Raw genomic sequence first — 12,270 nt, forward strand, 5'->3', positions numbered from 1 at the left:
TCATGGTATAAAGCAGTAGGGTAGAGGCACACAGGAAGAGGTTGGATGGCATTACATTACTTTGGACAATGACAAAAACGTTGTGCTTGGGAGTTGATTGTTGTTATTTCACTCAGTCACTCACGTGGTTCACGGTTTAATTCAAGTGAGTTATTGAACTGTGAACAACCTGTCAGTTTTGTTTTCCCTCTCTCTCTCGCTCACCCTCTGTTTTTCTGTCTCAAACTCTTTCTTTCTTTCACTCTCTCCCTCTGCCCCCCCTCTCTCTCTTTCTGTCCCCCCCACCCTCTCTTTCTCTCTCTCTAACCCGTGTCTCCTGCTCTCCAGTGGGGAGTCTGGTGCAGGTAAGACAGAGAACACCAAGAAGGTCATCCAGTATCTGGCTCTAGTGGCCTCCTCTCACAAAGGCAAGAAGGACACCAGTGCTGTAAGTATACTGCAAACTACAACGTTTTTTGTATCTATCTATCTAAGTGGCTATTGCGTGTCAAAAGTGGGGACCTCCCCAAGCCGGTTTCTATGCTCTAAGGGAGACTTGGCCAATGTGTGAGGAAACTGCCCCGTTGAATGATAATTCTGTACCGCAATTTCCTCCAAATAGACACAGCCAGGAGCATTTGTCCACGTGAGTAAAAAGGGAATGACTCAAGTGTGTTTTGCGTGTGGTGGTGTATGCGTGTTTTCTCCTAGAAATAAGGATTGCATGCGAGAGTGGCTCACTGACAGGGTTTTTGTAGTAAAAAATATATTTCTGACAAGATCCCCCTCCTATCAAGTTCCCCATCTCCTTTGTTGTTGAGCTCAAAATAATACATTTAAAATGTACTATAACATGAGCAATATCATCCCATATCCCCATTGTGTAACAGTGTGCTCATAACTTCCTGATATTACCAGTTATGGACCTCACAACTAAAAAAAACTGCATGATAGTGATTTTTTTTTTTTATTAACATGCCGCCTTCTCATCCAAATACCAAATGGTAGATAATGTCAGATGATTTACTTTATATTCCCCCTGAGTTTGGTTGTTATTGTTATGTCGTCCATGGTTTTCCAAAAACACTCTTTCACTGCTTGGGGTTGGAGCCCGGCATTGAAACGGTTAACCACCACCACAGATCAACAGAGCACAGTGTGAGCATGTCCATCTACCTTTTCCTGTCTATCAAACGACATCATATCCTGTCACCGATCCCCCCCCCTTACCTCATCCCCTAATCCTAACCTCCACCACCCGCCATTTTGTCCTGTGGGCGTTGTGGCGGCGTCTTGCTCTTCCATAGCGTTACACAGTAGTTGTTATACCACTTTTGATGATTTGCACCAGTGTGGAGTTTTTCAGACACCATGTGACCTACACGTGACCTTGTGATCTCTGACATTTGACTTTTTCATCACAACAGCCAGCTCTCTCTCTCTTCGCCCCTGATTTTTAAAAAAACGTGTATTTTCGGACAGCTCCCTACTGTCAGAATCATGCCTGAATGAGATTCAAATAGTTGGGGGGTGCGGGGAGTGGGGGGGGGAGTAATAGTCATCATTGTACAGCAATGAAGGGATTAACTTCCAGGTCAAGGGTCAAAAGATGTTTTTCTTTGCCATTACCCCTCAAGACCTTCAGGATATGCAGTGAAGCCCAATCATAATTTCATTGTCCAGCCTTCTCTACTACCCACTGGGCACACACTGGTTGAATCAACGTTGTTTCCACGTCATTTCAATTAAATTACATTGAACCAACGTGGAATAGACGTTGAATTGACGTCTGTGCCTAGTGGGTACTTAGTATGAAGCGATGTATTGGCCATGCATTCTAAGTAGTATGCTAGTGTGGAGATTAGAATGTAATTAATTTTTTAGAAGCCTACCACCAGCAGTGAACTTAATACGCCTGCATTAGAACTAGAATGTGTCTCTCTCTTCTCCTCCCTCCTTCCTCCTTTCTCTCCATTTCAACAGCCTATTAATGACTGATCCTTCCTGTCATCTGTCATTTCCCCTCGCTGTTTTTTTCTCTTTGTTTTTCCTGTCTCTTTTCTCTCTCTTTCTCTTAGTGGCTGTCTGAAACGAGCAGGGCCTTCTTTTCCCTGCTGAAAAGTATCTGGTTGCTACTGTCTTTTCACTCAAGTACCAGTAACTCATTATGTTTTAAAATCCATTAACTTGGGTGAGGTTAATCTTTATCTTACTGGGAATTTGTCAATAAGAAGATTTGGTTGATGTGTTATCATCAAATAGTTTTCTCATAGATCTAGATCTGAAAGGCATGTGACAGACACCTCTGAACACCAGTTAAATCATTTACCTCATTTACATTCATTTGCCCTGTGGTTTTGCACAACATTGTCCTGGTTTCAACTCTCCAGTCTAAAAACACCCAGTCTAAAAACAGGTGTAAGGACCACAACAAGCTAACAAGCTATCATTCTCGGCTAGTCAAGATGGGAGAGGTTAAACCATCCACTGCTCCCCCCTCCCCCCTAAGCCAGAGGAGCATTGTTAAGTATGTTTGTGTACACGTGCACATTTCCGTGTGTGTGTTTGACAGAGGTATGCCTGCCTCTGACCCAGCCAGTAAGCTAACGCAGGCCCTTTGATCAAACTGCATATTATCAGATCTGTACAAAGCCTAGAGAAATGCAAAATATTTCATTCCTAGGAAGCACCTTTCTATAGAAATAACAATCCTGTCATCTCTGCGGACCTGGAACACAGCCACTGCCTACCTACTAGCACACACTCATATCGCCACCCTCTGCTCTGGCCCCTCTCCAGACCAGCAACACTCTGAATCTACCACCTCCTTCCACTCCCTCCTCACATCCTTCCCCTGGCCCAGCCAGCAAACACTCTAGTGGGCCTCATTTGAACAATCAGGCCCTGGTTGTCTCAGTTTGAGGCAGATTAGTAGTGCAATAAGTCATGTTGGTAGGACATGTGTCCTCGGTGCAGAGACTAATAGGGGATTAGATGTTCTGGAGTAGTAGGTGCTGTCCGCTCAGTTATAATGCTATTAGGCCCAGTCACGGTGTAGATATACACAGTGTAGAGATGATGATGATGATATAGGAGTCGAAACTGTTGAAAACAACTGGGTTTGTTGTTTAGGATCTATCTTTAGAAAATTTTCTTTTTTTCAATTGACTTTCATAGGGCTTGTGCTGCTGTTCCAGCCTTTATTTGACTATTCTATTCACAAATGAATGTCACAGATTTAGTTTAATGTTTGTCATTACGTTGTCATGTCCAGGGGGAGCTGGAAAAGCAGCTTCTGCAGGCTAACCCCATCCTGGAGGCCTTCGGGAACGCCAAGACCATCAAAAATGACAACTCTTCCCGATTTGTGAGTTCACCTTTCGCAGATGCAGACGCGTAGGCCTAAAGTATTTGAGTGGGTCAGAGAGTAGTGTCCACTTTTCATGAATCAATTCAAACTATTGATTCATGTAATTTGCATAATGACCTATATCTTTTTGTGTTATTTAACATTTATCTGACAGTTGGATGTATAATGTACCTCATTGTGTAACACATGACCTACTGTAATCCTGGCGTACCTGTTCCCTTTAGGGTAAATTCATCCGCATCAACTTTGACGTGACTGGCTACATCGTCGGAGCCAACATTGAAACCTGTATCCTTACACGGCGTTACATACTGTAACTCTAAACTGGGGGATCCAGGTTCAGAAAAGCTGTTTTTTTTGTGTTCACTACCCTGGGAAAATGGCTACAAAAGCTCCTGTGACTTCTGTGTTTGAACAGTAAACATGAACCCAGACCCAAACCTGCGGTATTGGACTGTTGACACATTCCTGTTAGAAGTGTCATGGGTTCTCCTGTGACCGACGGTCAACACTGGGGAGGTCGTTGGCATCTGCACAATGACACAGTCTCTAAAAAGTGCTGTCACTCCAATAACTCTAAGTTCCCATGGAATGGAATGATGAGATAAGAAATCTTTAGGTTGGAATTATGTATTTGGGTCATGTTGTTTAAAGATGTTTTGGCGCAGAGCCCTATTTTGTAAAGGTTCATACATACTGTAGTTACAAGTTGCTGAACCGTCCATGTTATCACATACAGGTTGCCAAGAACGTATCAGAAATTGAGATAATGAAGCTCCAGTGTCATCTAATATAATGTATAGTTCACCGTGTATGTTCACTGTAAGATGACAAAATAGACAAGCTTGTTTGTAAATAAGTTTCTTTGGACTGTTTTCCTCTCAAGCATAAACTTGAAACGCCATCCAGAGCATTAGAATGTATATCCTTAACGGTTGTTCTCAGACCTGCTGGAGAAGTCTCGTTGTATCAGACAGGCCAAGACAGAGAGAGCCTTCCACATCTTCTACTACATGGTGGCTGGGGTCAAGGACAAGCTCCGCGGTAAGATCTGGGTTGTGTTCCCTATTCCCTAGGTAGTGCATTACATTTGACCAGGGTCCATAGGGCTCTGGTCAAAAGTAGTGCACTCTGTAGGGAATAGGGTGCCATTTTAGATTTAGATCAGGGTTCCTGATCAACCTGATGATTGTCATGTTGGGGGAGAGTAGGAGATTTAATCTGTACTGCAGGACAGGCAGTTGTGGAAGTCCCACTTTTCATCTCATTGACCCCAGACAACCAGAAGCAGAATCATTCTGTACACAATCAAATATTATTATTTCTTGATAATACAGAGCTCGAATTTCTAGAACTCTCCACTCCATCAATGAAAACCCTCAACTGTTGTTCTTCCAGATGCGCTCCTGTACGTGATTGAACGTAGAGCTAGAATTTCTAGAACTGTCATAATTGAACACACTGAATCATTGTCATTCCAGAGGAGCTTCTGCTGGAGAACTTCAGTGCCTACCGTTTCCTGATTGCGGGCCATGTCTCGATCTCGGGCCAGCAGGACGACGAGATGTACGAGGAGACCATGGAGGCCATGAACATCATGGGTATCACTGAGGAAGAGAGGACAGGTACTGTATCAATTAATAAATGAATCCATTTATCAAATCAACACAAAACGTCCTACATGTGGCCATGAACATCATGGGCCTTACCGAGAACAAGAAGATAGGTAGTTTATCAATCAATCAACCTATTCATTAATTGAATCAACTAATAAATGAATTGATACATCAATCAATTATTCAATCACCTTAACAAGTCCTGCATGAGACCATGCACAGCATGGGCCTCACTGAGGATGAGGGGATAGGTAGGCTACAGCACAGGGACATTCTATTCAATCACAACAAACTCTTCATTACTAGAGCGGTTACACTATACTGTATATATTATATGATATAACTTTCAGGAATAACCAGGCTATGACTTGGGTCTAGGCTTTTTTCTTCAAGATCACATGGTCAGGATAACCCGGTGGCCCTACATCAGTACGTCAAATACATTAGACCCAGTAAACTAGGTGTGCAGATCTTAGATAGCTAATGGTGACTGACTAGCTAGGATGACAAGGGATGGAATATGGCAGGTCATGGCTGCCATTTTGATTTGTCCCTGTACTTACTGTAATTGACCTGTACTCTCTGTGCTGTCTGTGTCCTCTAGGCATCCTGAAGGTGTGCTCCACGGTGCTGCAGTTGGGAAACATAGAATTCAAGAAGGAGAGGAACCAGGAGCAGGCCACCATGCCTGACAACACAGGTTAGAAGAGGACATGAGATGGCAGAAGTTATGTATATATTATGTTGTTATTTGACATGGTCTGTTATAGTATAGTACATGTTATATGTTGTGCTATGAATATGGTATGTATTATGCCACTTATATTAAATGTAGTACATGCTGTATGTTATTAATGTGTAGGACAATAGCACATCTACTATCTTTCTGGGTCTTTGTTTCTTACCTCTCCAGCGGCTCAGAAGGTGTGCCACCTCCAAGGCATCAACGTGGTAGACTTCACCAGAGCCATCCTCACGCCTCGCATCAAAGTGGGCAGAGAGGTGGTGCAGAAGGCCCAGACCAAAGAGCAGGTACATGTTGCTTTGGCAGGCTGAAATTGAGACAGTCCTGCCTGCCTGTTTCCCAGACTCAGATTGTATCTCCTGGACTAAAAAACATATTCAAAGGAGAATCTCCAATGTTTTTTGGTCCAGGAATAGGCCATACTGCTGGGCTGAATTTGAGACCATTTTAAACTATGTTTAGTTTTCAGTTATCCATATTTTATTCTGTTTCCTCCAGGCTGACTTTGCCATAGAGGCCTTGGCCAAGGCTATGTACGAGCGTCTGTTCCGCTGGCTGCTAGCTAGGGTCAACAAGGCTCTGGACAAGACCAAACGCCAGGGAGCGTCCTTCTTGGGCATCCTCGACATTGCTGGCTTTGAGATCTTTGAGGTGAGTGAGGGGATTCATATGATTGCATGGAAGGATTCATAGGGTTCTATGTACAATATCTTGGATAAGACTTGGGCCACATGCTATACATCAAAGCTGAGCTATTAAGTTGTATTAAGGTGAAGGAAAAGACTTGGGGGCCTAGCACACAACCCTGCGGCACACCAAACTATCTTTAGTGAAAACTCAAATTCTTCTTCTCTCCCTTCTCTTGCAGGATAACTCCTTTGAGCAGCTGTGCATCAACTACACAAACGAGAAGCTGCAGCAGCTGTTCAACCACACCATGTTCGTCCTGGAGCAAGAGGAGTACCAGAGGGAGGGAATTGAATGGAGCTTCATCGACTTCGGCCTGGACCTGCAGCCCTGCATTGAGCTCATTGAGAGGCCGGTGAGTGGGAAGACTGTAAAAAAACACTCTTTTGGTGTAAAATGTATGCATTCAAGACATTAAATAGATACAGATTAAGACTAGTCCTTGACTAAATAGCATTCTCAGGGTAGATTCTACATTGAAAGAGCTTTTTAGTTCAGTGCTAGGCTTAATCTGTGTCCTGGAAACCTTTCCTAGATATATTAAGAAACCAGGAAAATATTTATTTGGGTTATGTTTTCTCCACAGAACAATCCTCCTGGTATTCTGGCCCTGTTGGATGAGGAGTGCTGGTTCCCCAAAGCCACAGACATCTCCTTCGTGGAGAAACTCATGAACACCCAGGCCAGCCACATCAAGTTCAGCAAACCCAAACAGCTGAAGAGCAAGACAGAGTTCTCTGTGCACCACTACGCTGGAAAGGTGTGTTTCTATCATTTTTGTGGTGCTGTGTGGCTCAGTAAGAGGGTAAGAGGGACAAGGTTGTGAGTTCATTTCCCACAGGGATCACATACAAATACAAGAAATGTGTGGTGTTTTGCATGTAGGTGGACTACAATGCTGATAATTGGTTGACAAAGAACATGGACCCTCTCAACGACAACGTCATAGCACTGCTTAACAGCTCGTCCAACACGTTTATCCAGGATCTCTGGAAAGATGGTAAGTCCCCCTGGACTCCAGTTAGTAGTTGCCTTTTTAGCATCGAGATGGAGTCTCAAGATGGATACATATACCCTTTCATTTTGTGTAACTAGCTCTGATTTGAAAATATTGCCTCCGAAGCATGGTAACCAGATCTATTCCATGATTAGCCAACTGGTGTCATGTTTGGCATACAGGCTGCCAGTGTCCTATCCTAAAACAAACCCCCTCTCTGTCATAATGTGCCTCAGCGGACCGCGTGGTGGGCCTGGAGACCATGGCCAAGATGTCCGACAGCTCCATGCCCAGCGGCTCCAAGACCAAGAAGGGCATGTTCCGGACCGTGGGTCAGCTCTACAAGGAGTCCCTGGCCAAGCTCATGACCACGCTGCACAACACCCAGCCCAACTTCGTCAGATGTATCATCCCTAACCACGAGAAGAGGGTAGGCACTAGGCATAGACGTTATTCACAATGTGGCCATTGTTCAATAGAACGTTCAGCTGTGAATAAGATCTATTAGGCTGCAAGTCGAGGGAGGTTCCCTTCACCCTGTTGCCAGTATCTAAGTGGAGTGAAGAAATCCACTTGATTCAATTTGAATTCTATTTGATTCAATTCCAGCCTACCTCAGTTCACCACTATTGTTCCCCTTGTAGGGGCATTCCTTTTAAAGTGTAGTTGTTTGTTGATGCAGAGGAGAGGTGCAAGCAACTCCCTCTTTAAAGTGGGAAAAAATACCATATTAGATTAGCGGCAAGACGCCCTGTTTGTCTGATAAAGGCAATTTAGGACATTTGAATGGAATTAAGGTTTCCTCCCCCAGGTGTGAAGGAGTGTTAAGGATTTTCTTCTCCAACTGCTTTTTCTACTTTTTCACTTTCAATCTTAACCTTTTTAGAACAAATCTAAAGAATAACTTTATGTACTTATTTCTATTCGTAAGGTAAGGAGCCGTAAATAATCTCGCCCTTACTTTAGTGTTTGCTAGGCTTGGGTATTTGTAACAAATTGATGATGTTTGTATACAACATGTAAAGCATATGTAATCACATTCATTGATCCTATACCCTGAGGCGGGGAAACTGGACGCCCATCTGGTCTTGGATCAGCTGAAGTGCAACGGTGTGTTGGAGGGCATCCGTATCTGCCGGCAAGGATTCCCCAACCGAATCCTCTTCCAGGAGTTCCGTCAGCGGTGAGTAAACGAATGGAAGAATCTGTTGCCTTAGCCTGGTTAAACCAGCCTGGACACTGTCACTCACCATGGTTTCACCGTTCAGTCTGGTTTAACCAGGCTATACTATTGCCTACTATCCAGTGCATTCAACATTGGCATGTATCAAACATAGCCTGTGGTAAACATTTCTCTTAAATCAGACTTTCTCTGTCTCAATATTTTCACTCTACAGTTACGAGATCCTGGCGGCTAGTGCTATTCCCAAGGGATTCATGGATGGCAAACAGGCGTGTGGTCTCATGGTAAGAAAGTGGAGCCATTTCCAAATCCTAGCATCAGGACTGTTATCATATCAAGTCTATAAAAACAGCCTTACATATTCTCTTCTCTGGAATTCTACCAAGACGAGACACCAAGTACTAAGATAGAAACCAAGTTGGTACAAACTCTGCAACATACCAAGCTCAATTCCCCTTTTCTCACATTCCTTTCCTGTCTCATTTCCTGGTTCTGTAGATTAAGCACCTGGATCTGGACCCCAATTTGTACCGGATTGGTCAGAGTAAGATCTTCTTCCGTACCGGTGTGTTGGCCCAGCTCGAGGAGGAGAGAGATCTGAAGATTACGGTGGTCATTATCGCCTTCCAGTCCCAGGCTAGAGGTTTCCTGGCCAGAAAGTGAGCAATGGCCTCAGTGTTGACACTGCTTTAATACAATAAAGCCCTCAGTCTATATATCAATTCTACCCAGCTAACAACATTTTGTTCTGGGAACGTCCCCTAAAGGTTAGCGAAAGTCCGGGGGACGTCGCAATGTAATGTTCCCAGGACAGACGTTTGTTCTATTTTTCTGATTCTGGTTCCCGAAAGTGTCACTATGTATGCTGTTATTAGCACTGTCCACAATTGAAACTGAATCAGTGAAAATTGCTTTTATGAGTCAATAAATGCTACATTACAGTGGTCAATGTTGGTTCCGCTACTGTGTTCTAACAGGGCCTTTGCTAAGAGACAGCAGCAACTGATGGCTATGAAGGTGATTCAGAGGAACTGTGCTGCCTACCTCAAACTCAGGAATTGGCAGTGGTGGAGACTCTTCACCAAGGTAGAGTTTCAACAACATTAACTATTCAACACATTCCATTAATTGATGTCTGTCCTACTTACCAAGGATATCAGATATAGACTTTGGTGGCGGATGCAGTGTTGACCAAGTCATGTCATCCTGACCTGCAGGTCAAGCCTCTGTTGCAAGTGACCCGCCAGGAGGAGGAGATGGGCCTGAAGGACGAGGAGCTGCAGAAGGCCAAGGAGTCTGCAGTGAAGTACGAATCAGAGCTGAAGGAGATCACCCTGAAACACACAACAGTATGTATAGGGGACCATTCGCCAGGAACACACTATGTGCTTTCCACAATCTTTGTAGGGATTATGTTGCCATTTTTCAGATATTCGTTTGAATTAAATTACTATTGTAACCCTTTTCCCCACTTTCATTGCCTCAAAAAAAAATGTATTGGGATTTACATAAGAAGTGTTATGAAATAAAAACATTAAAACTCGAGAAAGTTTGGTGTATCACAGGGTTGTGTGCTGGGCCCCCTACACTTTTCTTTCTATTCAGCTCTTTTCTTTTTCTCTGGCTCCTCCTCTATCCAGATTATGGAGGAGAGGAACGCATTGCAGGAGCAGCTGCAGGCTGAGACCGAGCTGTATGCAGAGGCGGAAGAGATGAGGGTGCGTCTGGCCGCTAAGAAGCAGGAGCTGGAGGAGATCCTCCATGAAATGGAGGCCAGGTTGGAAGAGGAGGAAGACCGCGCTCAGGCCCTGCAGGTGGACAAGAAAAAGATGCAGCAACAGATGCAGGTTTGTTTGACCTTTTCTTTCCTTCTGTCTTTCACCTTGACTTTGTATTTTGGAGTTTTAGTTCGGGGTGTGTGTTGCTAGTCATGTTAAGTCACGACGGTAGCCTAGAGGTTAGGGTTGCTGGTTTGAATCCTAAGTCTGGCAGTTCTTCTTGGTTCGTTTTTAGGACCTGGAGGAGCATCTGGAGGAGGAGGAGGATGCCCGTCAGAAGCTGCAGCTGGAGAAGGTAGCATGTGAAGGCAAGATCAAGAAGTTAGAGGACGATGTCTTAGTGATGGAGGACCACAACACCAAACTGTTAAAGGTCAGTTATAGTACCATGTCTCAGGCGTCATATGAGACATATTGCCAAGGCTATGGGCCATTAAAGGAACATTTTAGTGTTTTTGTCTATCAAGAGAGACTAGTGTGTAAGTTACCATATGTCTCAAGCATCATAAAAGAAGCATTGTCAAGTCTCTGGGTCCATGAGTGCAATGAAGATTTGATAATGACTGTTGATCCTGTTTTCCATTTGTCCACTCAATCTGCATTTAATGAAAGCAGGGTTATGACATTTAGGATTTACACTGTGTGTTTACCTGTTTGCCATATTTACCCTGTTTTAGGAGAGGAAACTAATGGAAGAGAGGTTAGCAGATTTCAGCTCCAACCTGGCAGAGGAGGAAGAGAAGTCCAAAAACCTGACCAAGCTCAAGAACAAACACGAATCGATGATCTCTGAACTTGAGGGTTCGTATCAATCTTTTACCCCATCCAGACATCAAATAAACCACTCTCAATGGATACCACACCTATTCAGTTATCAAGCAACAATGCACATCTTTGTCCGTACAAATAGTGGCTTTGGGGGTTTTCCTGACCATGTGACCTGACCAGGAACAACTCCTAGCCATATCCATACAGGAGCATCCTATATCGTAACCAATCTGTGTTGTCCTTAAGTTTGTCGGAAGAACGTGTTGAAGCTATTCAGCCACTACACACATCTTCATCCATGGAGTAACCTTCCATATATTTCTTTATCTTTTGTCCTCTAGTCCGTCTGAAGAAGGAGGAGAAGGGTCGGCAAGAGCTGGACAAAGCAAAGCGTAAGCTGGAGGCGGAGTCTAACGACCTCCAGGAGCAGATAGCCGACCTGCTGGCCCAGATCGCTGAGCTCAAAGCCCAGCTGGCTAAGAAGGAGGAGGAGCTACAGGCTGCTCTGGCCAGGTGGGCACCAAACACTGGATTTTGATATTTTTTTTTTTTAATTGTGTCACTTTTCATTATTCTTTCTTTTTGAGCCCCCTTCAGTTGTTTTATAGATCCTCACATGATACTGTGATAAAGTCAACATTACACTTGTACATGACCTCTAAAACACAGCACCAAATGTAACAAATGTAATATCTATTGATATTAACATCAGCTCAGAATACGCCTTCTTTTATTAGTGATATGTTTTATTATCTTGAAATCATCCACAAACAACATATTAACAATGTATAAACAACATATAAACAATGTTCATCGATGTTCACCTTTTTTCCCTAGGCTGGAGGACGAGATGGCCCAGAAGAACAATGCCCTAAAGAAGATCCGGGAGCTCGAGGGCCACATCTCAGACCTTCAGGAGGACCTGGACTCAGAGCGCCAGGCCAGGAACAAGACTGAGAAGGCCAGGAGGGACCTGGGAGAGGAGCTGGAGGCCCTCAAATCTGAGCTGGAGGATACACTTGACAGCACCGCTACCCAGCAGGAGCTCCGGTGAGTACAAATACTAGGCAGTGGCTCTGTTCCAATATCCACACTGGCATACCACTTAGTATGAAGCAATATATTCTTAGTGAATGCTAGTATGGAC

General features: G+C 44.0%; 1 protein-coding gene across 4 annotated transcripts in view; it reads left to right on the forward strand.

Annotated features, from left to right (window-relative positions):
* Nucleotides 1-12,270, forward strand: part of LOC115147282 (myosin-11-like) — a 41,297-nt gene that overhangs the window by 19,849 nt on the left and 9,178 nt on the right. For 3 of the 4 annotated variants that reach the window (XM_029689437.1, XM_029689438.1, XM_029689440.1), the window contains 23 exons: nt 328-427; nt 602-625; nt 3,254-3,346; nt 3,574-3,637; nt 4,295-4,393; nt 4,831-4,974; nt 5,570-5,665; nt 5,879-5,997; nt 6,209-6,361; nt 6,579-6,752; nt 6,984-7,157; nt 7,283-7,397; nt 7,631-7,824; nt 8,456-8,577; nt 8,792-8,861; nt 9,076-9,236; nt 9,555-9,663; nt 9,795-9,926; nt 10,218-10,424; nt 10,591-10,728; nt 11,033-11,156; nt 11,465-11,636; nt 11,961-12,173. In XM_029689437.1, coding sequence (XP_029545297.1) covers nt 328-427; nt 602-625; nt 3,254-3,346; nt 3,574-3,637; nt 4,295-4,393; nt 4,831-4,974; nt 5,570-5,665; nt 5,879-5,997; nt 6,209-6,361; nt 6,579-6,752; nt 6,984-7,157; nt 7,283-7,397; nt 7,631-7,824; nt 8,456-8,577; nt 8,792-8,861; nt 9,076-9,236; nt 9,555-9,663; nt 9,795-9,926; nt 10,218-10,424; nt 10,591-10,728; nt 11,033-11,156; nt 11,465-11,636; nt 11,961-12,173 — 2,997 coding nt within the window. The remainder of the gene's footprint in view (nt 1-327; nt 428-601; nt 626-3,253; nt 3,347-3,573; nt 3,638-4,294; nt 4,394-4,830; nt 4,975-5,569; nt 5,666-5,878; nt 5,998-6,208; nt 6,362-6,578; nt 6,753-6,983; nt 7,158-7,282; nt 7,398-7,630; nt 7,825-8,455; nt 8,578-8,791; nt 8,862-9,075; nt 9,237-9,554; nt 9,664-9,794; nt 9,927-10,217; nt 10,425-10,590; nt 10,729-11,032; nt 11,157-11,464; nt 11,637-11,960; nt 12,174-12,270) is intronic. The other variant, XM_029689439.1, reaches the window with a different exon arrangement.

Source organism: Salmo trutta, chromosome 14, assembly GCF_901001165.1.
Source record: "Salmo trutta chromosome 14, fSalTru1.1, whole genome shotgun sequence".
NCBI lineage: Eukaryota > Metazoa > Chordata > Actinopteri > Salmoniformes > Salmonidae > Salmo > Salmo trutta.